Below are 23793 nucleotides of genomic sequence, written 5' to 3'. Positions count from 1 at the left end.
AAGCCTCGCCGGTGGCCGGGGGCGAGCCTCGCGGCACTGGCGAGGCTCGGCCTCGCCAGATCGGGCGAGGTCGAGCCTCGCCGGTGGCTGGGCGAGCCTCGCCCGGCCTCGCCGGTGAGGCTCGCCCGGCCATCGGCGAGGCTCGCCCGGCCCGCCGTGTGGCCAAGCCGGCCTCGCCGAGGCCGGGCGAGGCCGCCGCCACCGGCGAGCCTCGCCCACTGCCCGGCGAGGCTCGGCCGACGAAGGCCGACCTCGCCGAGGGCCGGCGGCGCTCGGTGAGCGTCGCCGCCCTCGTCTGGCCCGGTCGGTCCGGCGACCGCCAAATGAAGAAGAAGAAGAAGAATAGGAAAAAGGGGAAACAAAGAAAAAGAAAAAGAAAAAAAGAAAAAAAGGAAAAAGTAAAAAAGTAAAGAAATTATTTAAAATTTATTTAAAAATCAAAAGAAATTAATTTGGAACAGTAATCAATTAATACTTATCAAACGCAATTCTATTCCGTAATCAAAAATTTTGAACGATTACCAAACACGTGTTTTTACTCGGAATCGGTTCCCGGGAACGAATAAAAAGAATCCGCCCGATCGAATCAGCCCCTAATGTAATCGTTACCAAACGCGCCCTCACTTTTCCAAGTAGAAAATCAAGATACGACCCCAAAAAAAAGAAAAAAAAAGAGTATAAAATCAAGAAAACCACCCCGCGTGACGTGAACGCGCTTTGGCATCCTTATATAACAAGAAGGCCAGCAGGCAAACTTGAGTCTTGAACAACAAAAAGCTCTCATCGATTTCTTCTTCTTCTCGATCGCCGCCGATCTTCGTGCTTCCGATTCGAGGGCCCGATCGTTGGTTCGTTGCTTTCGTCGTTTTCGCTAAGGTTCGCTTCGCTTCTCTTTCCGACGCGCTCTCTCCGTATCAGTTTCTAGCGAAGTAGCGACGAGGAAGAAGTTCCCCCCCGGTTACGGTTAGGGTTTTCCGTTCTTTCGACGATGACGATGACGATGACGATCTCCCGCTCGCCGCCGGAGGGTTTTCCAGGAAGTGGTTGCCCGCCGCTGACGACGGCGTTTGGTAGTCGTTCGCGGCGATTGTTAGGGTTTCTTAATCCCGAAGGAATCGGGGGGTTTTGTTCCGCCTTGAAGGAGGATCGGGAAATTAGGTTTGATTACTGGAATTTATGTCGACAACCACGATGCGACGTGGTTGTCGACATCTACTGTCTCTACTTCGTTTTCTAGAATTTTATTCGCTTCTGCTTCTGCTTCTGGGTGAATTTGATTTGGTTGGAACCGAAACGAAAGAGATGGGAATCATGATGGATGGATGGAGATGTTTATCCATTCTCTTATAGGTCGAACATTGTTCGTATTGTTGGTGATAAGAGGAATTTGAATGCTTGGGATTGCTGACTACAGCGGACCTTGGCTTTTCTGCAAAGGGATCTTCTTGCCAAGAACGAGTTCTGATGCTTTGAGTTAACTTTGGATAGGTCGTTCGGTTTGGCGATTGATAGCATGGCTATTAAGACAGCAAGGAGTACTGTGGGTTGGCAACAAAATTCAGCTGCTCACTATAAAGCACCAACAAGCCGCAGAAGAGTTTGCATTTTCTGGTTAGCAGGGAAATGCAACCGGAATCCTTGTAGGTTTTCACACGATGCATCTCTTCCGGGCAATGTTTACCATCGAGCTGCAAAGCAGTCGAGTCATATGGCTGAGGATTTCCCTGGGAGGAAGGGCCCTGAATCTAGTCCAGTGAATTCAGCAAGTTCGACTTCTGGAGAGAGAAGTGAATCGTCAACAAACAAAAACCCTCTGAAGCCCCAAGAAAAACTATGCAATTTCTGGATAACAGGCAACTGCGTGAAGGGCGATGCATGTCCTTTCTTGCATTCGTGGTTTCACGGTGTTGATTTTGCTATGTTGGCAAAGCTTGAGGGCCATAAAAGGTACCATTTAGAGATTAGTTTTTGCCTTCTGTGTTCTCCAGACTATAGCTGGAGAAAATTTAGTTGCAACTCTAATTTGTTTCCGTCCTTTTTCTAATTAAGATGTCGAAATATCATTTGCCTGTCTGGCATAAAAATGGGTCTGGACTCACCTGATGCTTTTTATGACAGGGTGTTTCTGGGATAGCACTTCCTTCCGGATCTACTAAGCTCTACTCTGGAAGCAAAGACGGAACGGCTAGAATCTGGGACTGTCACACTGGTCAATGTGATCAGGTGATCAACCTTGGAGGAGAAGTTGGGTGTTTTACTTGTGAAGGTCCCTGGGTGTTTGTTGGCCTGCCTAATACTGTTAAGGTGAGCGGTTGGCTGGGTCTACTTTGTCCTTCGTTATTTTTTTTTTCTTTTTATGGGGGAATTCTTGAATTGGTGAACTGCTGAACTCTAATTCATTGCTTCTCTTGTATTTCTTGTAGGCATATAATATCCAGAATGGTGCTAGCTACAATATCAGTGGACCAGTTGGACAGGTCCATGCTCTGGAAGTTGCTAATGACATGCTTTTTGCTGGAGCCCAGGTAATTTATTATTAGAAAGAATTTAATCGATTTAGATGATTCGTCTGCCGTAATATTGTCTAGTCCGTTTCTTTGGAATCTCGTTCCTCTGTGAATTAGCAACATAAGTGATATAAAAGTTGATGCTGAGTGTGAGGGTGGATTTTTGGTTCAGACCTGAAATTCTTGTTTTCTTCTTCTCTATGTGGGGCCCACCTGAGTCAGCATTCATCTGATCACTGACTGCCCCATTTGTTGATCCTTGTGATGAATTGCATTGGCTTTCGATGATTATGCTGAACAAACTTTCCTTCTAGGATGGCACTATCTTGGTGTGGAAAGGAGGTAGCGAGGCTGATCCTTTTCAGATGGCTGCGCCTCTCAGGGGCCACACGAAGGGCGTGGTATCATTAACTGTTGGGCGCGACCGGTTGTATTCTGGTTCCATTGACCAGACCATAAGGGTAAGCTGGCCTATCTTAGATGTCTCGCCCCCTGATTTAATCTAGTTGTGTGTCCTGGGAAGGCATGACTTGGCCATTGGAGTTTATGTTTTCTTTTGCATCACCTCTATCAGTTGCTACATCCTCTCTGTATCTTTCTGCCGCGCTGCGCTGTAATGTCGTCCTGACCCCCTCACCTCTTTCTTGTTTTCTTCTCTGCAGGTGTGGGACTTGCACACTCTGGAGTGTGTTCAGGAACTTGTTGGACACACTGATGTGGTGATGTCACTTCTTTGCTGGGACCAGTACCTGATATCCTGTTCGTTGGATAAGACAATTAAGGTCTGGGGGGTTGCCACTGAAGGAGGCAGCTTGGAAGTTGGCTTTACACATCATGAGGACCATGTATGTTGCTTGCTAATTTTCTTCTCTTTTGGGGGCACTCGTGTGGATTAGGGTATAGGGTGAAATTGTGTTTTCTTTTATTGTCTTCATACGTGCGAAGTCCATGGGCCTGTTTTACAATCTAAGATTGCAAAGACGCGCCTTATTGCTTTCAGTTTTATATCCGCAGTTAAAATTAACTATATGAACAATGTGGACTGAAGCTTTGTAATATAGCCATACTGTCAAGTACCTTCCATGTGCTTGCTCTATGTGGGGAAGACCTGGATTTTCATGTTACACCTGTTGGTGTTTTTCAGTTTCTCACTGTACTCCTAGTCTCAAGGAAGTGATGTAGTATCATTTGTTGATGTTGCAAGTATCATTTTGTCCTGCACAGGGTATTCTTGCACTGTCAGGGACGATTGATACAGGTGGTAAGCCGGTCCTTCTGTGTGCATGCCTTGACAACACCGTTCGGTTGTACGAGCTCCCATCGTAAGTCCAAATAATTTCTCTAATTGGTTTGACATCCTGTCTCTCAGTGGGACTGTTCTGTTCTTTCTGCTTGGCTGACTTTGTGCATCCTACGCCAGGTTCACCGAAAGGGGCAAGATATTCTCAAGACGAGAAGTTAGGACTCTTCAAACGGCTCCCGGAGGCCTATTCTTCACGGGAGATGCTGCGGGGACACTGACCGTTTGGAACTGGTTGGATTCTCCAAAGAGCCAAAAAGAGCAGCTTCCTCAACCGATGGATTCATGCTAAGTAGAAGACAGAATCAAGCTATTGACATTGGAGTTCAAATTTCGCAAGGAAGACAATGTCATCTATGCTACGATGCAACTGGGATTGTGATTGAGAGCAAGAAACGGGACGGCTGTAGCTACTGTCTGCCCCGCAATACCAGTTTTTGGGCTGTCTTTTTTGTACAGACATTGATTTTTTTGACAGCGACGGCTGGACTTGTATATGATTCCTGATTAGTAATTGAAATGCCTTTTGCTTGTCGAATGGAAACCCTTTTTTTTGTCTTTTTGAGAGAGTTTACAGTGGAATTCTGATTATCGTTTTATCTGTACGTTTGTTCAAGTCTTATTACTGAAAAAGCGAAATTAAATGGAAGCGGTAAAAATAAATGATGAATAAACTTTACTTCAAAATTGCTGCATATGCTTCTCGCTCTGATGAAAAGAAATTCAACATCACATCGCGCAGGCAGACTTCTGTATGGATAAAAATTGTTCGATGAGAAACTGATAAATGAACTTCATAAGCTTGTGACACCCCATGGACCTTTGAACGTGGAATGAAAACTCATACGTGACACGCTACAATTCAAGTAAATAAATCTTATAAATTAAAGCTGATACACGGTAAGAAAAAAAAAAAAAAACTGATACACGCAATTTCATTAAAGCTTATGAAACTAATAAGAAGCTCCCTCTTCAAAGGCATCAATCCATTGAACAATTATGAGGGTGTATTAGCCCAGCAAAGCGATTTCAGAGGAATGCAGAAATGTGAAAATTTGTAAAATTTACATTAGGAAAATTACTAGTTAACATATATCGATAATGTACCTTTACATGTATGATCGCGTCTGTGTTAGTATCATTTGGGGTTATAGCCCATTGAGGATAGAACAAATCAGACAAAAAATTTATAAACTGGACACAAGCGGCTTGAAAGTTTAAATTAAACTATTTACTGAAATGCGTGTATTAGAAAAAAATTAGAAAACAAGATCTTAATTATAGCTTCTTCTTCACGATTTTTTAATTATTTTCAGTTCAGAGTATGTAGATTTCCTTCGTATTGTTTAAAGGTCAATCTCGTTCAATCCTTTGAATTGCTAAATTAAAACTCGAGATCATCTCTTTTGGTCCAGTCGCATGAGATTTTAGATAGCTCACAAGTTTGTATATTATCAATGTAATATTCTTACTTTGGCTAAACACACGTGTCCAGAAAATTTATTTATCCCATCAATTAAGCATTTTGGTGAATAAATTGACCTTTTATTTAGAAACAATAGAAGTATAATTAATCCTTCATAAAGCAGTCTCACAAAGAAAATTCTTGAAATCATATGCAATTTCAAAATAAAAATGAATACAAAAAAAAAAAAATCATTTTTGCAAACCAGCCTTTGAAAGATCTAGGTAAACGACATTAACTAAGGATAGAGGTTTTTCTCTCTTTTTGGTGTCAAATTTGAGCTTGATGATCTTGAATAATTACGTTCAACATTTCTGATTGATCTTACTTCTACAGTGGCAAGAACACCACGTAAGAGACCAGTAGTCCGTGTGTTTTACAGTGACAAGTGCCATTCCTTTACCTCCTCGTTTTCTATATAACCAATTTACTTTTAAAAAAGAAAAAAGAAAAAAAGATCCATAGTCGTTGCTTAATGTCTCTATTCCCTTAACCATTTCAATAAATCAATCACCAGTTCTTATTTATAGGCTAGGAATGAACCAAATCTAGCCAAACATTTTAATATGTATCGTCATGGTTATCTTCAAAGGAATGCACGCGGGTTAAGTCATTCAAGTGCATCTTTTATTACCTAAAGACTCCATCTTTGCATATTCTGTTGTACCATGGATTTCAAGCCTCATTCATATTAACGTTGAAGGCAGGACATTTTAACTTTTTTATATGTATTATCATGATCATCTTCAAAGGATTGCCACTGCAATCCCAAATTTAATTACATGCATTAATATTAAAGTGGAACTTGTTTTATCATGGTCATATCTATGTCGGTTGCTTTTTTTTGTCCTACTATTTGTTAAACACAAAAGATTCTTTTATATTTGCATCGTCGAATTCACATTGCATCAACGTAGCCATCACTATCTCTAGCGGTATGGGCAATTATTGCATTCATCAATTGAAAAAAATAAAAAGCATTACCAGAGACGGTCAATCTTTCAGTCAAATTGCTAGGGGAAGTCCGAGTAAGCAGCCACTTTATACACTCCTATTATTTTTCTCAAGAAAAATGGCCAATTAAAGTGCCAAATTTGACTTCAAGTTAGCTCGAGGAGTTTGCAAAGTTCAAATGACTAAGTAAAGCACAAACAAATGAACGAAAACAACAAGCAAATTGTAAAACTTTTATTGAATTAGAAGGAATGGCTTACATTCTTGGAGGCGATATTTGCTCAATGAGTGAAGTTGAACATGAACTGCAAATAGGGACAACTGTAATATGTATAGAAGGTGAAAAGTTTACAAATACATCTAGGAAAGCTCTTATAGTCAAAGATGAACACTAGAATTGCAAAACCTAATCTGACTTGAATTTCAAATTCAAAGTTCTAATCTGAATCATCTTGTTGCGAATGATCATCCCATCTCCATATCTTTAGTATTAAAATCTGATGTATTGCTGCCATTTAACTCTTAATTGACCAGTAAACGAAGAATGTAAACACGGTTTGTAGAGGTTTCCCTCTAATAGACCATGACCAACAGTCTCACCATAAAGAGAAATGGAACAACTTTTATCCTCAAACTTAAACGAATAACTATAAGCGTCAAGTTTTGAAACGAAATTAAGTTTCTAGTCATGTAACATAAATTGTATCAACTAAATCCAAATTGAAACCACCCTCCAACACCAAACGGAGAGTGCTAACAGCTTCAACTGAACCTTTTCTCCATTTCCCGTGATAATGTTACAATCCCCTTTATTTAGATTCTTCCTTGAAAGGAATCACTGCAATGAATTAGTTATGTATAGAGTCGTAACAGTATCAATCCACCCTGTATTTGAAGGAGCATCAATAATATAGGACTCATAACGAACATGACTTAATAAAGTATTGCATTTCTTCTCCAACCATTGTCGAAATTTTGAGTATTCTTTCCTCACATGCCCTTTAGCTCTACAAAAATAACATTTAGGACCACCCGATCCTTTCCAACTAGAAGGACTTGCCTTGTCAAATCTCAACCTTCTGTCGAGATCTAAGATATAGATTCTATATGTCTAATTGGATGTTAAAAATATACTATCCATAATATATTCTATTAAAATGGGCATATATCACTGACCAAAAAAAAAAAAAAAATGGGCATATATCTAATATTACATAATAGACCAAATAAGCCACATTAATGGCTTGGACGTCGTCAAGTCCAACAAAAAATAGTTGTGGAATATGATGTCCTAATTTTGATTGTGCTTAGAAAGATAGCTGGCGCTAATCCTTTTTATGTGGCTTTGAATGACAGGTTGGCAACAAATATGTCTCTCTAGATTGTATAGGAGATGCAGACTCTAGGCAAGTTTTAAGTCACCCCCATTCTTCAATTACCCTCCTTATTTCACATAATCACTTGAACTCCTTACATCGCCTCTCTAATGGCACAGTTTATGTTGCATAATTTCTTATAATAATTGTTAGGACGCACTTCTCCTTACTAAATTAGCATAAATAATCTGATATGCAAGAAAGTTTCATTATTTTGTTTGGTTAAGGAGCTACCCGTTTGCGTTGGCCAACTGCTTGGCTCTGTTCAGATCAACATCGAGACAACATTTTTTAGCTCACGTCATGATCTCTAAAATATCTTACACGTGCCTATCAAGTAAGATTATAGGATCAAGGTCGGATATGCTTTGGTATGACTAGTGGTTGTATGCCGAAATTAGTTTCGTTTGAACCGTCATCTTTAATTGAAACGGGAAATTTGCACTATTATTAGTCTGGTTTTCTTTTTGGCATGTGAATGCGTAAGCCAAATGAAACAGAAATGTCTCATTTCTGCGACCATCCTAGGGTTGTGTTCCCCTTTGCTTTGCCAAGAGCCGAGCAGTGGCAAAAGGTACTTGAATAGCAAGTGTCATCTTGCATACAATAGTATGAGGCTATGTAGCACGGATACTCTCCGGAAGCCTTCGTGTCGTGTCCGACACTTCGACACGTCCCGACACGCTCCGACACGTGAGTCCAGAATTCTGACACGCGATTCCGACACGCACGGGGTCAATTTTAAAAATTTCTAATACTTGAGGGGTCAAAATATAAATATACACAAAAGAAGTAATAAAAGGAAGTAATAAAATTGCTATAAATATACATGCACGGGGTCAATTTTTTTTTTCAGTTTTGTTTTTTTAGAATTGTTTTATTTTTTTAAAAAGTCTTTTACTATGAAAGAAGTAATAAAAAATGATATATATGATAAATAAATAAATTTAAAAATATCATTTCAGCATTTTTCTTTAAACAATGTTTTTTCCCTCTAAGTTTTGTGTATTATTGTAAAAATTAAAATAATGAAAGATATTACTTAATATTTTTCGTGTAAATTAATTCTATGCTATTTTTTATTTTTATTTATTTATGTATTTATATATATATAACGTATCAGAACGTGTCGAAATTCTCTATTTGTAAAAAATGACGTGTCGGCGTGTCGTGTCGTGTCGTGTCGAGTGTCGCGTGTCGCGTGTCCGTGTCGTACTACATAGGTATGAAGTGCAATGCGTCCTGGTGTTTAGAATTGAGAGTTTCATCTTTTCTCTTTTTCAGAACAGGTTATCTATGAACGCTTATAATGAATAATAGCATCCATTTGCCCCTCTTTCTGAATACTACTGGGTCTCACGTCACTTCTGAACAATTCACTGGTTGATCATGATTGTCTTTCGTCCATCTACCCATTTTTTTGGATGCTATTGGATCTTATGTCACTCTTGAACAATTCAATTTCCTCGTGCCATATATAGTTTGCACATGTATCATTCTTATGTCATCTTGAACGATTCAATTTTCTTGTCCCATGTATAGTTTGCGCATGTATGATGATGAATCTACCATTTCTTTCCACTGGATAAATTTCCTTGTGCCATATAGTCTTTTTTAGCTATTGCATTGGTTTGCACCCTTCCCCAGTTCCTCTTCGATCATAGCAAACGCGGGGTTCCCTAGTTTCGACGCTGCCTCAGTTTCTAAAGGAGGGACTACTTTATACATTCTTTATTTTCCGTCTTCGATTATGTTCTGTTTAATGCTATATATTGATTAAGCGAAGTCATATCGTATGGTAGACCATTGATTGCCTTCCTCATCTTGGAAGAAGTGCAGAATGGATGGACAAAGGACCTTGTGCATGTTCTAAAACAAACTTCCAAGACTTGCCCATTAGGTAAACGTTATCTTAGTGGGGAGCAGTATCATTCAATCTCAAAGTGAATCGTAGTTTGGTAACTCATCAGGATTGGCATAACTCTTTCATGCAAGTTAAGTGGAGTTTCTTTTTCTCTACTAGATCTTCAAGGCCTGGATCTCACATCATCCTCATGCGAGCTTCGAAACTACTAGAACACAAGGGGTAGCTATGGATTTTTAAGGCGCTGAATTCTCGAGTTAATGATGATGAATGCGTGCTTTTCATTTGAACTTCTAGCATCTGAAACGGCACATGTAGTGTTCCTGGACACTTTTATTCAATCATTCTACAGGCTTTTGAGCAAGAAAAACATTATAGAATCTCCCTCCTCCCTGTGGACTAAATTGAGAATGCGTCAGGCCATAGGAGAGGAGTGCCAAGGAAACTACGGAGGTGGTACCTTGATACCCATCTCCTCTTCCTCGGATCCGAAAAATGACAATTTGAACTACCAATGACTCAGAAATCTGCAACATAGATGCATCAAATGGTTTTGCAAAATAGGTCGTGGATTGACAGCTTCATGACCTCAATTTGCAATGCGGTTAATGAATAATTTGTGAGTGATAGACATTGATGTTGGCTCGGAAGACCGATCATAACAAATGCGGGCTTAACAATAATAAAGGGTTTTTCAGAAGATGGGTGTGTACCTTTACATAGAAAACTAAGTTAAACTATTTCACGAAATCAATAATATCTCATTATGGTTAGTAACTTTTAGTCTCATTCGAAAGTTGCTTCAACTTTCAAATTTCACCACCCAAATTCCATGGAGATGCAAATATAAGGGATAAATACACTATCAGTGCCATAAGTTGTGTACGGCACTCACTTTGGTGCCAAAAGTTTCCGTTGGATTACTTAAACGCCAAATCGGAAAAAAAAAAAATAATCACTTTGGTGCCACCGGCGAGAGATTCCGGCCAGATTAATTCTGTGACTTTTATATTTTAAAAAACAGTTCCGGTTGCTTTAAAATGACATCATTTTCGATCCTCCTTAAGAAAACGACGTTATTTTGCCGTCCTACGTGGATGGCCTAGAAAAAAAAAGTCGTTTAACTCATTTAGGGATTTTTTATTTTATTTTATTTGGGGATTGAAATTAGGGTTTTTCCGACCTAGCTCACTCGGCCGTCGTCGCTTGGCCTCCGCCGTTGCTCATTCAGCTGCCATCGTTCGCTTGACCGCCTTTGCTCGGCACTGTTTGGACACCCTCGACGGCACACGAGGGAGCACCAGCCTCAATCGCTGGAGCCTAGGTACTAGAAGACGTAGGCCAGACACTCGTCGAGGAGATCGAAGATGGAGAGGGAGACATCAATGGTGGCACACTCGTCGGCGGCCACCCCGAGCATCAACTAGATCACGGCCTTCAACTAGGCTACCAAGTGGCCATCGTCGAGGTTGGGATCGGGGTCGGAGCCACAGCCGCCGAGTGGCCATCGTCGGGGTCGGGGTCGGAGCTACGGCCACCGAGTGGCCATCGTCAAGGTCGGGGTTGGAGCCGCAGCCGCCAAGTGCGGGGGCCGTCGAGGACAGCGACTGGCCGAAGATTTAGGGTTTTGAATTGGGGGAGACACCAAATGACGTCGTTTTGGTGTTATGATGCTGACTGTACTCTTCGGCGAGTCACATTAGTTTCAAAAAATAATAAAAAAGTGCAACGTCGGATTTCCGGCCAATCAGATCGGAGTTGGCACTAAAATGATCGTTTTTTCAAATTTTTTGGCACTTATGATCCGATAGAAACTTTTGGCATCAAAGTGAGCGTTGTACACAACTTATGGCACTGATAGTGTACTTATCCCCAAATATAATTAAGACAATCAAACCAATTGACAATGTGATAATATCCCAATCCAAAAGTAAGTCAAAGCAAGGAAAAAACAAAAAGAAAGATCTTGGATCACCTTGTGCGGGATTGAGAAATCAGGGAAAGATATCTCTTGAAGCCCCACTCATTCATTTTGTTCTTTAATCAAATGATGGAGAAAAATTACGCAATTGGATATGCGGAACTCGGTTTACCCATCTTTTTGAAAATGGACGCAACGCATGACTTGAAGGTCTGTAATTCTCAGCGTGAGAAAGTTGGTTTCACAAAAAATCAATAATTTCAAGAAAAAAATTTCCCTAACTTTAATCTTTACGTTGTTTAGAATGTTGAGTTAATTGGAAATATTTAATTATCAAACAAAATGCTTGGCATAGGTTTTATTGATAGTGAAAATAATTTTCATAAACTTATATTTCTAAGCGATGAGAACAATCGAAATTAGGAATGCATTTTATGAATTGTTGATTTTCGGCAATTCCTATTATTTTACGAAAAGAACATTAATCGTAATTATCTTTCAAGGAAGTTTCCTATGTCGATTTCAATTTTTTTTAATAGAAGGATTTATTATTTATTCATTTTCCTTAACGATCTTTTTTTTTTTTTTTTTTTTGGTCAGTCCTACTCTATGCCTATTCTACACTCACTCGCGAGACTTGTGCCCCGCCTCTTGCGGGGCGTGGGAGTCGCAACCCACTCGAAACTTACGCGTCCCTACCCTCATCCCCCGAGAAGGTGGTGATTTGAACCTCACCTCCCCTTCCATGTTGGAAGGGTGGCCACTGGGGCGAACCCCCAGTGGTTTTTCCTTAACGATCTAAATGTCAAAAAATAAAACAATCGGACATCCATGTTTATATTGATTTTGGTATCTTATTGAGAGGTTTGCTTAAGGTTGGATGTTTCTCATCATCATGCAATTTCGCTTTTTCTTAATTTCGAATCGCCACTTTTGGACATTTTCATTATTAACATGCTTTAATAGAGCGCCCGTCTTAAGAGATGTAACATTATAATAAGCATGATAAAAACTTTGTTATGTATTAGCACGATATTTACAAGAAATGTATAAGTAAAAGAAATTTTCACCATTTTACTAATAACAATAACAAAAATAATTTCACATGCCTCCTCTTTTTTCCACCCGGTTTCTTACATATGTATTTTACTAATTTGCATCCATTTTAAAATAATGATAAACGAAAATAATTTCCCTCATCTCCTCTTATTCCACCACGTTTTCCTCCATGCCGATATTTTCTCCACCCTCTAAGGCTTTTCCACCAAATATATATATAAAATTTCTGATATTTATCGGTTTTTTTTTTCCAATTCGACTAAAATCTTCGAGAAATTTATCTTTGTACCATATTTAATGTTTTTTTTTTTTATTATTTATAATTTTCTCTGCTTTCCAAGTATAAAATAAAGAAAATCCGGAATGGTAATTTCCAATTTTTGCACCCCGTGACCGCTTTGGCTTCCTTATAAGGCCAAGAGGCAAAATTCCCATCCAAGAAATCGATTTCGCTTCTACTTTTTGTTCTTCTTCTCGATCGATCGATTGCCACCGATCTTCGTGCCTCCTCGATCTCCCCCACCAATGGCTTTATCCCTCGAACGAGAGTCCGAGCGGGATGTGGAAGGCTCCTTATACTCCACGAGCAATTCGGCTACGGTCGGGGTCATTGTGAGATCTCCCACGTTGAATGGTCCATGGCTTGAGACCGCTCATGAACTGGTGGTACGCTTCGATCTCGTTCATCAAGGGGATTTGGAGCAGCAAGTGGTACGCTTGTTCATCAAAGGGATAAGAAGTAGCAACTTCAAAAGTAGTCACGCACACCACCTTTTTGCTCGAGACGCTTCCTATCATCTGATCGACAGCGCCACCAGCACTATCCGCTAAGTACATAGATACAGTGTTTACCGGTGTTTGGTTGTCGTTGATCCCCATGGTACCGCTCCATGTACCATAGGAAATTATCCACGTCTTTGGCCACCCGCAAGCCCTTGAATTCCTTCGGCTTGGGTGTATCCACTTGGTGGACCTTGCACGGTGATCACCCCGTTAACGCTTCTTGTAGGATCCCAAGCAACTCGTGTCGAAGCTCTCCCACGCCTGTCTTGAGCTCTTGCACCTCAGCAACAAGCTCCTCCCTTTCGACGTCTATTTCATCCACAAGCTGGGTTAGGTTATTAACCAATCCTTGGACATTGGTGACAAACAAGTCTAGCTTCATCATCCATTGTGATCTCTTGAACTCAAACCACCACGGTTCTTCTTGCCCTTGGTAGCACCCTTCTCGGCATTCCGCCCACGATCAATGCAGTCACTGGATCGTGAATCAGCCATTGTGCTTACGCTTATAATAAACTTTGGTATGTCACGGGCCGATTGATCCTGGGCCAATCAATCCCTCGTAGGCTAAGCCGTGTAGCTTTAGGACTTTACCCCTCACTCAACTCACAAGGATCGTAGAGAGAGAAACTTTAGAGAGAGAAGCTCAAGATTGTATTTACTTGTGAATGAATGAGATGATTACAATGAGGGGGAGAAGACCCCTATATATATACAAATATAAGGCAAACCATATCTGTAAATCTCTCATTGATGTAACGGTGGAGATTGCATTTCCCTAACTACTAGCTACCCGCACTTATTACATACAAATACATTTACCGTATCGCCCATCCTTAGGAGTATTCTAGAAGACTCAAAAAAATCCTAAGTCTCAGGGATACAAACCGATGGTCGCTTGATCCACAAATGTGTCACGGCCTTATAACCCTCTTGGATCGGCATTCTTTCGAGCTACAACACATGTTTCAAGTTAGTCAAAAATATTAAACTTCTTTTTCTGATAAATTATTGTTATCGAAATTTTTGAAAATATCTTGCCTCTTTAATTTTTTTTTTCTTTTCAAGTTTAAAATAATGAGAGAGAAAAGTTGAAAGAGATAAATATGGGAGAATGTATTTGAGATGCTTACTTTTTAACCAATTTGTACTTTCAAATTCAAATTCAATCAAAGAAAAAAGTCAGGAGATAACAAATCAATAAACTAAAGTTTATTGGTTGAGCATGAGACATGTGACAGAACCATGCCCTATGCTCTTGCCACGTGATGATCATAGAAGTAAAGCGAAATGCCATCAACCTATTTTATTCAAAGAGATAAGTATTAGAGAATATATTTGGAATACTTTTTTTTTTTTTTTTTTACATTTGTTTGTTCTTTGAAATTCAACTCAATAAGAAGATAAAAATATTGAAGACAATAATTTATAAAACAATGTTTATTAGGTGGTAATGGCATAGAAACAAAGTGATTTGCCATATGGCGATCACGGGAGCAAATACTTTCCTGGCTTTAACCAATTTTTGCCAGAGATCTTATACCCCACAGGATATGTCAAAGCACAAACACCGAATTAAAACATGCAATTCATACTATTTTAAAATGTATTTCTTCACTCTCTCTCTCTCTCTCTCTCTCTCTCTCGGGGGAGAGGTAAAGTACCTTTTGCATGTTCCAAAAGCAAAATTCCAAGACTTGCACATAAACATCTTTCCTATGGAGTTCAACATTGATAGAAGAAAAATGAGCTTTTTTTTTTTTTTTAATTGTCCTCAAAAGTCCTGCGGTCATATTATGCTTTCTCTAATTCTCTCGTCTTGATAGGAAGCAATATCATTCAATCTTAATAGTGAATCGTGGTTTGACAACTCATTAGGATTTACACACCTCTTTCGTGCAAGTTAAGTGGAGCTTCTTTTTCTATACTAGATCTTCAAGGCATGGATCGCATCATCCTCATGCGAGCTTTGAAACTACTAGAACACAAGGGGAAGCTGGTGATGCATGAAATGGTTTTGCAAAATTGTTTGTGGAACGACGCTTGGTGACCATAGTTTGCAGTGCCTTTAATGAATTATTTGTAAATTGAGTTATAAATAGACACTATTGTATTGGATTGGAAGACCAATCAAAGCAAATGCTGGCTTTGATAATATTAAAGGGATTTTTTATAGATGAGTGTGTCTAAACAAGTCGAATCACAAAATGACAAGTTTTACATGTGACCTACATAGAAAACTAATTTAAACTAGTTCATGAAATCAATGATCTCCCAGTATGATTAGTGACTTTTAATCTCATCCAAAAGTCATTTCGACTTTCAAATTTTACTTCCCAAATTTTATAGGAATGCAAATATAATTTAGACAATCGGACCGATGGACAATGTCACAGTATCCCATCCAAAGGAAGTCAAGATAAGAACAGGAAAACCTACGAAAATATTTTTGATCACCTTGTTTGGGAAGCCATGAAGCATGTGGGTAAGGAATGATAAATCAAGGAAAATTTCACTGAGAGCCCCACTCATTCATTTTGTTCTTCAACCAAATGATGGAGAAAACCCACAGAATGGGAGTTGAGCAAACTTGGTTTGACAATCATTATGAAAATGGATGCCACGCATGGCTTGAAGATCTATAATTTGCAGAGCGAAAGGCCAGAAAGTTGGTGGTGTTTCTGAAAAATGAATAACTTAAAAAATTCTTGACTTTCATATTTATGTAAATATTTTGATTGTTAACAAAAAAATTGTTCAGGATAGATTTTATTGATAATGAAAATAATTTGTTATTTAACTTATTTTTCTAAGCAATGAGAACAATCAAAATTGGGAAAGCATTTTTGAATTGTTGATTCCGATTATTTTACAAAAATTGAAAATTATTAATATTTTTTTTTTCTGAAAGATGTTATGTTTTTTATTTTAATAAAACGATATATTGTTTACTCATTATCCCTTACCTCCTCTTTTTCCACCAGATTTACTCCATTTATATTTCATTCACCACGATACTTACAAGAAATACACAAGTAAAAGCACTTTCCACCCTATTTAAATTAAATGAAGATATTTCCATCACCACCTCTTTTTTAACCTCATTTTTCTACGGGCTTATATTTTCTCCGCCCTCTATTATAAAATCTCTCTAACACCTTCGAATTGAAATTTAATAAAGATATTCTTATATTTATTGGGTTTTTTCCCCCTAAATAGACTAAAATCTTATAGAAATTTACCTTTACACCATATTTAATTTTATTATTATTATTATTTTCTCACTTTTCCAAGTAATATTGGTAAAATGGAGCAAAGAGAAGTTCGCCAATGCAAGGTTGCAGATCAAAGAGCTAAATATGGCCCTAATAAAGCTTACAAATCAGTCTGAACAGCACACCAGCAAACAGCAAAAACAGAGTATTATTTTCCAGATTGAAAAACTGAGAAGACAGGAGGAACAATTCTGGGGTATGAGGTCTCGCATTAAGTGGATGCAGTGGGGAGATAAAAATACCAGTTTTTTTCATGCATCAACCATTCGGAGAAGGCAGCGAAATAGAATCACAATGCTGAAACTACAAAATTCAAACCGGTGCAGAGATCCTATGATGCTTCGCAATCATATACTATCTTTTTATAAAGAGCTATACAAATCAGAGGGTCAAAGGTACTATCAACCGATTCTCAATCAGTGTCCATCACCCATCACACCGCACATTAATGAAGAGCTGGTGGCTGTACCTTTGATGGAGGAAATTCAGGATACTGTTTTTCAGATGGGAGCACTTAAAGCACCTGGCCCAGATGGTTTCAGTGGCATTTTTTATCAACACTCATGGGATATGGTGAAACTCGACTGTTTGGTTAGTTGAAGTTCTTTCGCATGTATTCTGGATCCCCGCTAACCGAACTCATCTTACCTTAATCCCGAAAGTAAAGATCCCTGAAAACATCAGCCAATACAGACCTATCAGTTTATGCAACTTCAGTTATAAAGTAATCTCGAAACTTCTAGCAAACAGATTAAAGAAATGGCTACCTTCTATTATTGAACCGGAGCAGTGTGCATTTGTTCAAGGTAGACAGATACAAGACAACATCTACATTGTGCAAGAAGTATTGCACCAACTGCGCATCACAAAAAAGAAGAAAAAGCATCAGGCCATACTGAAATTAGATATGCGAAAGCATATGACGTAATCGAATGGGATTTCTTGAGGGATTGTATGTCGCATATGGGGTTTTGTGAAAAGTGGGTAACACTCATTATGCAGTGTGTATCTACAGTATCTTTTAGTGTGAAGATTAATGGAGAATCCACCCCTTTCTTCCATCCTTCGAGAGGAATTAGACAAGGCGACCCTCTATCGCCTTATCTCTTTATCTTGATTTCAAATGTCCTAACTTGGTTGATGAACAAAGCAATCACCGATGGTAGTATCCAAGGCATACGGATTAACGGGTTTTGTCCTAAACTCTCACATCCGTTGTTTGCGCACGATGCAATATTTTTTCGAATGCTACTATTTTGGAATGTCAAAATCGACCCGATACTTAAGCAATATTGCTATGCTTCGGGACAAGCAATCAATTTAAACAAATCAGGGGTGTATTTTAGTGCAAATTGTCCCCTACCATTGAAGAGAAACATGGCCTCAGAATTAAGGGTCCCTGTGTTTGAAAAAACAGGGCAGTATTTGGGGATTCCTACAGACTGGGGACAATCAAAAAAAGAACTATTCGCATGGATATTGACCAGGGTTAATACAAAGCTAGAAGGGTGGAAGGAAAAACTACTTACTAAGGCAGGAAAGGAGGTGTTGATCAAAAGTGTTGTTCAGTCCATACCTATGCATGCTATGTCCATCTTCAAGCTGCCAGTTTCAATCTGCAGAGCAATAGAACAACGAATTGCATCATTCTGGTGGAAAAAAGGCGATCATAAGAGGGGAATTCACTGGAAAAAATGGGAAATAATGAAAACTCGAAAGGATGAAGGAGGAATGGGTTTCAAAGACTTGATTACCTTTAATTATGCCATGTTAGGCAAGCAAGTTTGGCGGCTATCAACGTCCCCTTCTGCCTTGTGGAGTAGAGTGTTGAAAGGAATCTACTTTCCTACAGGGGATCTTTGGACAGCAAGCACTGGCCTACGACCCTCATGGGGATGGCGGAGTCTGTTAAAAGGCCGAGACACTATCAAAGAAAACATCAAATGGTCAGTTGGAGATGGTCAATCTATACGCATTCGAGAAGATAAATGGTTAATGAAAGGGGTCATTGGAGGTCACAAGAATCAAACAGAACCTACTATGGTTTCTGAACTTATACAAACAGATGCTAGAACGTGGGATGCACAGAAGATTCAACAATTCTATAGTGCCGACACAAATCGAGGAAATTCTAGCTATCCCACCGAGCCCTCAACCACAAACAGATTCCCTAATTTGGACTCGGCAATAATTCGGGGAAATATTCAGTTAAGAGCGGCTACAACAAAGCAATCTCGGCAATCACAAATCACAACTACAATTCGGCCTCCTGTTCATTTCGAACACCACGCACCTTATGGACCATCATCTGGAGCCTTGAAGTGCCCCCAAAACTCAAAACTTTTCTTTGGGCTCTCTGCCAAAACGCCCTTCCCACGAGAGAAAACCTATACAAACGAAAAATTGTGAATGACCCATTATGCCTACTCTGTCACACGAAGGTAGAAACATCTGAACATCTGCTTTTTCTATGTAAGTGGACAAAAGGTATATGGGAAGACACAAATTGCAGAGGTTTCAGCCCCACAAACAAGATCAGACGGACAGATCAGTGGCTTATGGAAGCGTTCAGGAAGAATACAGACTTACCCGAGAGAGAATATACAGGTCTGCTTCTGTGGCACATCTGGAAGGCAAGAAACGAATGGATCTTTCGATCAAAAGCTCCGAAACCCAAAGATCTCCTGCAAATCGTACAAGATCAGCACCTTACCCTGATCAGAGGAAAGAAAGTCCAGAATCGTGCTAACCCTAACAGCACTTTACCTGGGCGATGGAAACCTCCTGAGCGAAGCGAACTGAAGATGAACGTCGATGCGTCCTGGATACCGGGCGAATTTCTGGGCTATATCGCTGGTGTCGTGAGGAATTCGGCGGGGCAAGTTCTCGAGGGCTTCGCCTGTACAGCTAGGGTTTCTTCATCTCAAGAGGCAGAAGCTGAAGCCATCTTACACGGACTCTTTTATATCAAGGACTTACAGAAGCGGCACGTGGGGGGAACCCAAACACTTCGTTTGGAGTTGCGAAAGTGACTGTTCCCCTGTTGTTGATCAGCTCTTGGGCCGGGCCGAAATCCACTGGAATTTAAAAGAGAAGATCATCCAGTGCAGAAGCGAACTGAATCAAATTGAAGAGGCTATGGTCACCTGCTGTACCCGAGAAGAAAACGGTGCCGCGGATTGGGTAGCACGAAATTATCGTTTACAAAAGCTTCCGCTAAGCGGTGGATTAGTCCTCCATTGCCTTTATGGAATATTTTATGCTCGGACATTAGTCCTATTTCACGTTGTAAGACGATTATTAAGTGAATTTAAATCGTGACATCTTTCGTCCAAAAAAAAAAAAAAAAAAAGTAGAAAATCAAGATACGACCCAAAAAAAAAAAACAGAGAGTATAAAATCAAGAAAAGCACCCCGCGTGACGTGAACGCGCTTTGGCATCCTTATATAAAAAGAAGGCCAGCAGGCAAACTTGAACAACAAAAAGCTCTCATCGATTTCTTCTTCTTCTTCTTCTTCTTCTTCTCGATCGCCGCCGATCTTCGTGCTTCCGATTCGAGGGCCCGATCGTCGGTTCGTTGCTTTCGTCGTTTTCGCTAAGGTTCGCTTCGCTTCTCTTTCCGACGCGCTCTCTCCGTATCAAGTTTCTAGCGAAGTAGCGACGAGGAAGAAGTTCCCCCCCGGTTACGGTTAGGGTTTTCCGTTCTTCTTTCGACGATGACGATGACGATGACGATGACGATCTCCCGCTCGCCGCCGGAGGGTTTTCCAGGAAGTGGTTGCCCGCCGCTGACGACGGCGAGGGCCGTCGGGCTTGCGGCGTTTGGTAGTCGTTCGCGGCGATTGTTAGGGTTTCTTAATCCCGAAGGAATCGGGGGGTTTTGTTCCGCCTTGAAGGAGGATCGGGAAATTAGGTTTGATTATTGGAATTTATGTTGAAAAGGCTCGGACGATGCGACGTGGTTGTCGAGATCTACTGTCTCTACTTCCTTTTCTAGAATTTTATTCGCTTCTCCTTCTGCTTCTGGGTGAATTTGATTTGGTTGGAACCGAAACGAAAGAGATGGGAATCATGATGGATGGATGGAGATGTTTATCCATTCTCTTATAGGTCGAACATTGTTCTTATTGTTGGTGATAAGAGGAATTTAAATGCTTGGGATTGCTGACTACGGCGGACCTTGGCTTTTCTGCAAAGGGATCTTCTTGCCAAGAACGAGTTCTGATGCTTTGAGTTAACTTTGGATAGGTCGTTCAGTTCGGCGATTGATAGCATGGCTATTAAGACAGCAAGGAGTACTGTGGGTTGGCCACACGATTCAGCTGCTCACTATAAAGCGCCAACAAGCCGCAGAGTTTGCACTTACTGGCTCGAAGGGAGGTGCAACCGGAATCCCTGTAGGTTTTCGCACGATGCATCTCTTCTGCGCAATGTTTACCATCGAGCTGCAAAGCAGTCGAGTCATATGGCTGAGGATTGCCCTGGGAGGAAGGGCCCTGAATCTAGTCGAGTGAATTCAGCAAGTTCGACTTCTGGAGAGAGAAGTGAATCGTCAACAAATAAAAACCCTCTGAAGCCCCAAGAAAAACTATGCAATTTCTGGATAACAGGCAACTGCGTGAAGGGCGATGCATGTCCTTTCTTGCATTCATGGTTTAACGGTGTTGATTTTGCTATGTTGGCAAAGCTTGAGGGCCATAAAAAGGTACCATTTAGAGATTAGTTTTTGCCTTCTGTGTTCTCCAGACTATAGCTGGAGAAAATTTAGTTGCAACTTTAATTTGTTTCCGTCCTTTTTCTAATTAAGAAGTCGAAATATCATTTGCCTGTCTGGCATAAAAATGGGTCTGGACTCACCTGATGCTTTTTATGACAGGGTGTTTCTGGGATAGCACTTCCTTCCGGATCTACTAAGCTCTACTCTGGAAGCAAAGACGGAACAGCTAGAATCTGGGACTGTCACACTGGTCAATGTGATGAGGTGATCAACCTTGGAGGAGAAGTTGGGTGTTTTACTTGTGAAGGTCCTTGGGTGTTTGTTGGCCTGCCCAATACTGTTAAGGTGAGCGGTTGGCTGGGTCTACTTTGTCCTCCGTTATTTTTTTCTTTTTATGGGGGAATTCTTGAATTGGTGAACTGCTGAACTCTAATTCATTGCTTCTCTTGTATTTCTTGTAGGCGTATAATATCCAGAATGGTGCTAGCTACAATATCAGTGGACCAGTTGGACAGGTTCATGCTCTGGAAGTTGCTAATGACATGCTTTTTGCTGGAGCCCAGGTAATTTATTATTAGAAAGAATTTAATCAATTTAGATGATTCATCTGCCGTAATATTGTCTAGTCCGTTTCTTTGGAATCTCGTTCCTCTGTGAATTAGCAACATAAGTGATATAAAAGTTGATGCTGAGTGAGGGTGGATTTTTGGTTCAGACCTGAAATTTTTGTCTTCTTCTTCTTTATGTGGGGCCCAGCTGAGTCGGCATTCATCTGATCACCTCATTTGTTGATCCTTGTGATGAATTGCATTGGCTTTCGATGATTATGCTGAACAAACTTTCCTTCTAGGATGGCACTATCTTGGTGTGGAAAGGTGGTAGTGAGGCTGATCCTTTTCAGATGGCTGCGCCTCTCAGGGGTCACACGAAGGGCGTGGTATCATTAACTGTTGGGCGTGACTGGTTGTATTCTGGTTCCATTGACCGGACCATAAGGGTAAGCTGGCTTATCTTAGATGTCGTGCCCCCTGATTTAATTTAGTTGTGTGTACTAGGAAGGCATGACTTGGCCGTTGGAGTTTATGTTTTCTTTTGCATCACCTCTATCGGTTGCTACATCCTCTCTGTATCTTTCTGCCCCGCTCCGCTGTAATATCGTCTTGACCCCTCACGTCTTTCTTGTTTTCTTCTCCGCAGGTGTGGGACTTGCACACTCTGGAGTGTGTTCAGGAACTTGTTGGACACACTGATGTGGTGATGTCACTTCTTTGCTGGGACCAGTACTTGATATCCTGTTCATTGGATGCGACAATTAAGGTCTGGGGGGTTGCCACTGAAGGAGGCAGCTTGGAAGTTGGCTATACACATCATGAGGACCATGTATGTTGCTTGCTAATTTTCTTTTTTTTTGGGGGCACTCGTGTGGATTAGGGTATTTTGTGGTTGATGATGGTACTGTAGGAAAAAGTCTAGATTATATAGGGTGAAATTGTGTTTTCTTTTATTGTCCTCATACGTGCGAAGTGCATGATCGCAAAGACACGCCTTATTGCTTTCAGTTTTATTTCCGCAGTTAAAATTAACTATATGAATAATGTGGACTGAAGCTTTGTAATATAGCCATACTGTCAAGTACCTTCCATGTGCTTGCTCTATGCGGGGAAGACATGAATTTTCATCTTACACCTGTTGGTGTTTTTGTCAGTTTCTTGCTGTGCTTCTACTCTCATGGAAGTGATGTAGTATCATTTGTTGATGTTGCGAGTATCATTTTGTCCTGCACAGGGTATTCTTGCATTGTCTGGGACGATTGATACACATGGTAAGCCGGTCCTTCTCTGTGCATGCCTTGACAACACCGTTCGGTTGTACGAGCTCCCATCGTAAGTCCAAATAATTTCTCTAATTGGTTTGACATCCTGTCTCTCAGTGAGACTCTTCTCATCTTCTGCTTGGCTGACTTTGTGCATCGTACACCAGGTTCACCGAAAGGGGCAAGATATTCTCAAGACGAGAAGTTAGGACTCTTCAAACAGCTCCCGGAGGCCTATTCTTCACGGGAGACGCTGCGGGGACACTGACCGTTTGGAACTGGTTGGATCCTCCAAAGAGCCAAGAAGAGCAGCTTCCTCAATCGATGGAGTCATGCTAAGTAGAAGACAGAATCAAGCTATTATTGACATTGGAGTTCAAATTTCTCGAGGAAGACAATGTCATCTATGCCACGATGCAACTGGGATTGTGATTTAGAGCAACAAACGGGACGGCTGTAGCTACTTACTGTCTGCCCCGCAATGCCAGTTTTTGGGCTGTCTTTTTTGTGTAGACATTGATTTTTTTGACAGCAACGGCTGGACTTGTATATGATTCCTGATTAGTAATTGAAATGCCTTCTGCTTGTCGAATGGAAACCTTTTTTTTTCTTTTCTTTTTGAGAGAGTTTACATTGATATTCTGATTCGTTTTCGCTGTACGTTTGTTTAAGTCTTATTACTGAAAAAGCGAAATTAAATAGAAGCGGTAAAAATAAATCATGAATAAACTTTACTTCAAAATTGCTGCATATGCTTC

General features: G+C 40.4%; 3 protein-coding genes and 1 long non-coding RNA gene across 4 annotated transcripts in view; 3 read left to right on the top strand and 1 right to left on the bottom strand.

Moving 5' to 3' along the window:
• Nucleotides 1-23793, top strand: part of LOC104444879 (ABC transporter C family member 2) — a 116181-nt gene that overhangs the window by 45896 nt on the left and 46492 nt on the right. The gene's annotated exons all lie outside the window — the stretch shown is intronic.
• Nucleotides 773-23629, top strand: LOC120293352 (zinc finger CCCH domain-containing protein 48-like). The gene is made up of 8 exons (XM_039312477.1): nucleotides 773-876; nucleotides 20754-21210; nucleotides 21382-21567; nucleotides 21684-21785; nucleotides 22073-22219; nucleotides 22420-22602; nucleotides 23008-23105; nucleotides 23203-23629. The coding sequence occupies exons 2-8, from the start codon at nucleotides 20779-20781 to the stop codon at nucleotides 23372-23374; spliced, it is 1320 nt and encodes a 439-aa protein (XP_039168411.1). The 5' UTR covers nucleotides 773-876; nucleotides 20754-20778; the 3' UTR covers nucleotides 23375-23629.
• On the top strand, nucleotides 2008-4351 carry LOC104444881 (zinc finger CCCH domain-containing protein 48). Its single transcript, XM_039312482.1, has 6 exons — nucleotides 2008-2304; nucleotides 2424-2525; nucleotides 2822-2968; nucleotides 3170-3352; nucleotides 3732-3829; nucleotides 3928-4351. The coding sequence occupies exons 2-6, from the start codon at nucleotides 2505-2507 to the stop codon at nucleotides 4097-4099; spliced, it is 621 nt and encodes a 206-aa protein (XP_039168416.1). The 5' UTR covers nucleotides 2008-2304; nucleotides 2424-2504; the 3' UTR covers nucleotides 4100-4351.
• LOC108960631 lies at nucleotides 18006-19410 on the bottom strand. The gene is made up of 5 exons (XR_005551109.1): nucleotides 19271-19410; nucleotides 19094-19188; nucleotides 18798-18891; nucleotides 18259-18428; nucleotides 18006-18120 (listed from the first exon to the last, which is right to left on the bottom strand). It is a non-coding gene; the product is annotated as an uncharacterized LOC108960631 (long non-coding RNA).

This window comes from Eucalyptus grandis, chromosome 5 (assembly GCF_016545825.1).
Source record: "Eucalyptus grandis isolate ANBG69807.140 chromosome 5, ASM1654582v1, whole genome shotgun sequence".
In the NCBI taxonomy this organism is placed as follows: Eukaryota; Viridiplantae; Streptophyta; class Magnoliopsida; order Myrtales; family Myrtaceae; genus Eucalyptus; species Eucalyptus grandis.
Note: the sequence above shows the minus strand (reverse complement) of the source record. Positions and strands in the feature narration are given on the sequence as shown.

Excerpts from the sequence above, each read along its gene's own strand:
- LOC104444881 (XM_039312482.1), top strand. The coding sequence starts at position 2,505 with ATGCTTTTTGCTGGAGCCCAG. Across the intron at positions 2,969-3,169 it reads CCATTGACCAGACCATAAGG|GTGTGGGACTTGCACACTCT; the intron begins GTAAGCTGGCCT and ends TCTTCTCTGCAG. Across the intron at positions 3,353-3,731 it reads TTACACATCATGAGGACCAT|GGTATTCTTGCACTGTCAGG; the intron begins GTATGTTGCTTG and ends TGTCCTGCACAG.
- LOC120293352 (XM_039312477.1), top strand. The coding sequence starts at position 20,779 with ATGGCTATTAAGACAGCAAGGAGTACTGTGGGTTGGCCACACGATTCA. Across the intron at positions 21,211-21,381 it reads AGCTTGAGGGCCATAAAAAG|GGTGTTTCTGGGATAGCACT; the intron begins GTACCATTTAGA and ends TTTTTATGACAG. Across the intron at positions 22,603-23,007 it reads ATACACATCATGAGGACCAT|GGTATTCTTGCATTGTCTGG; the intron begins GTATGTTGCTTG and ends TGTCCTGCACAG.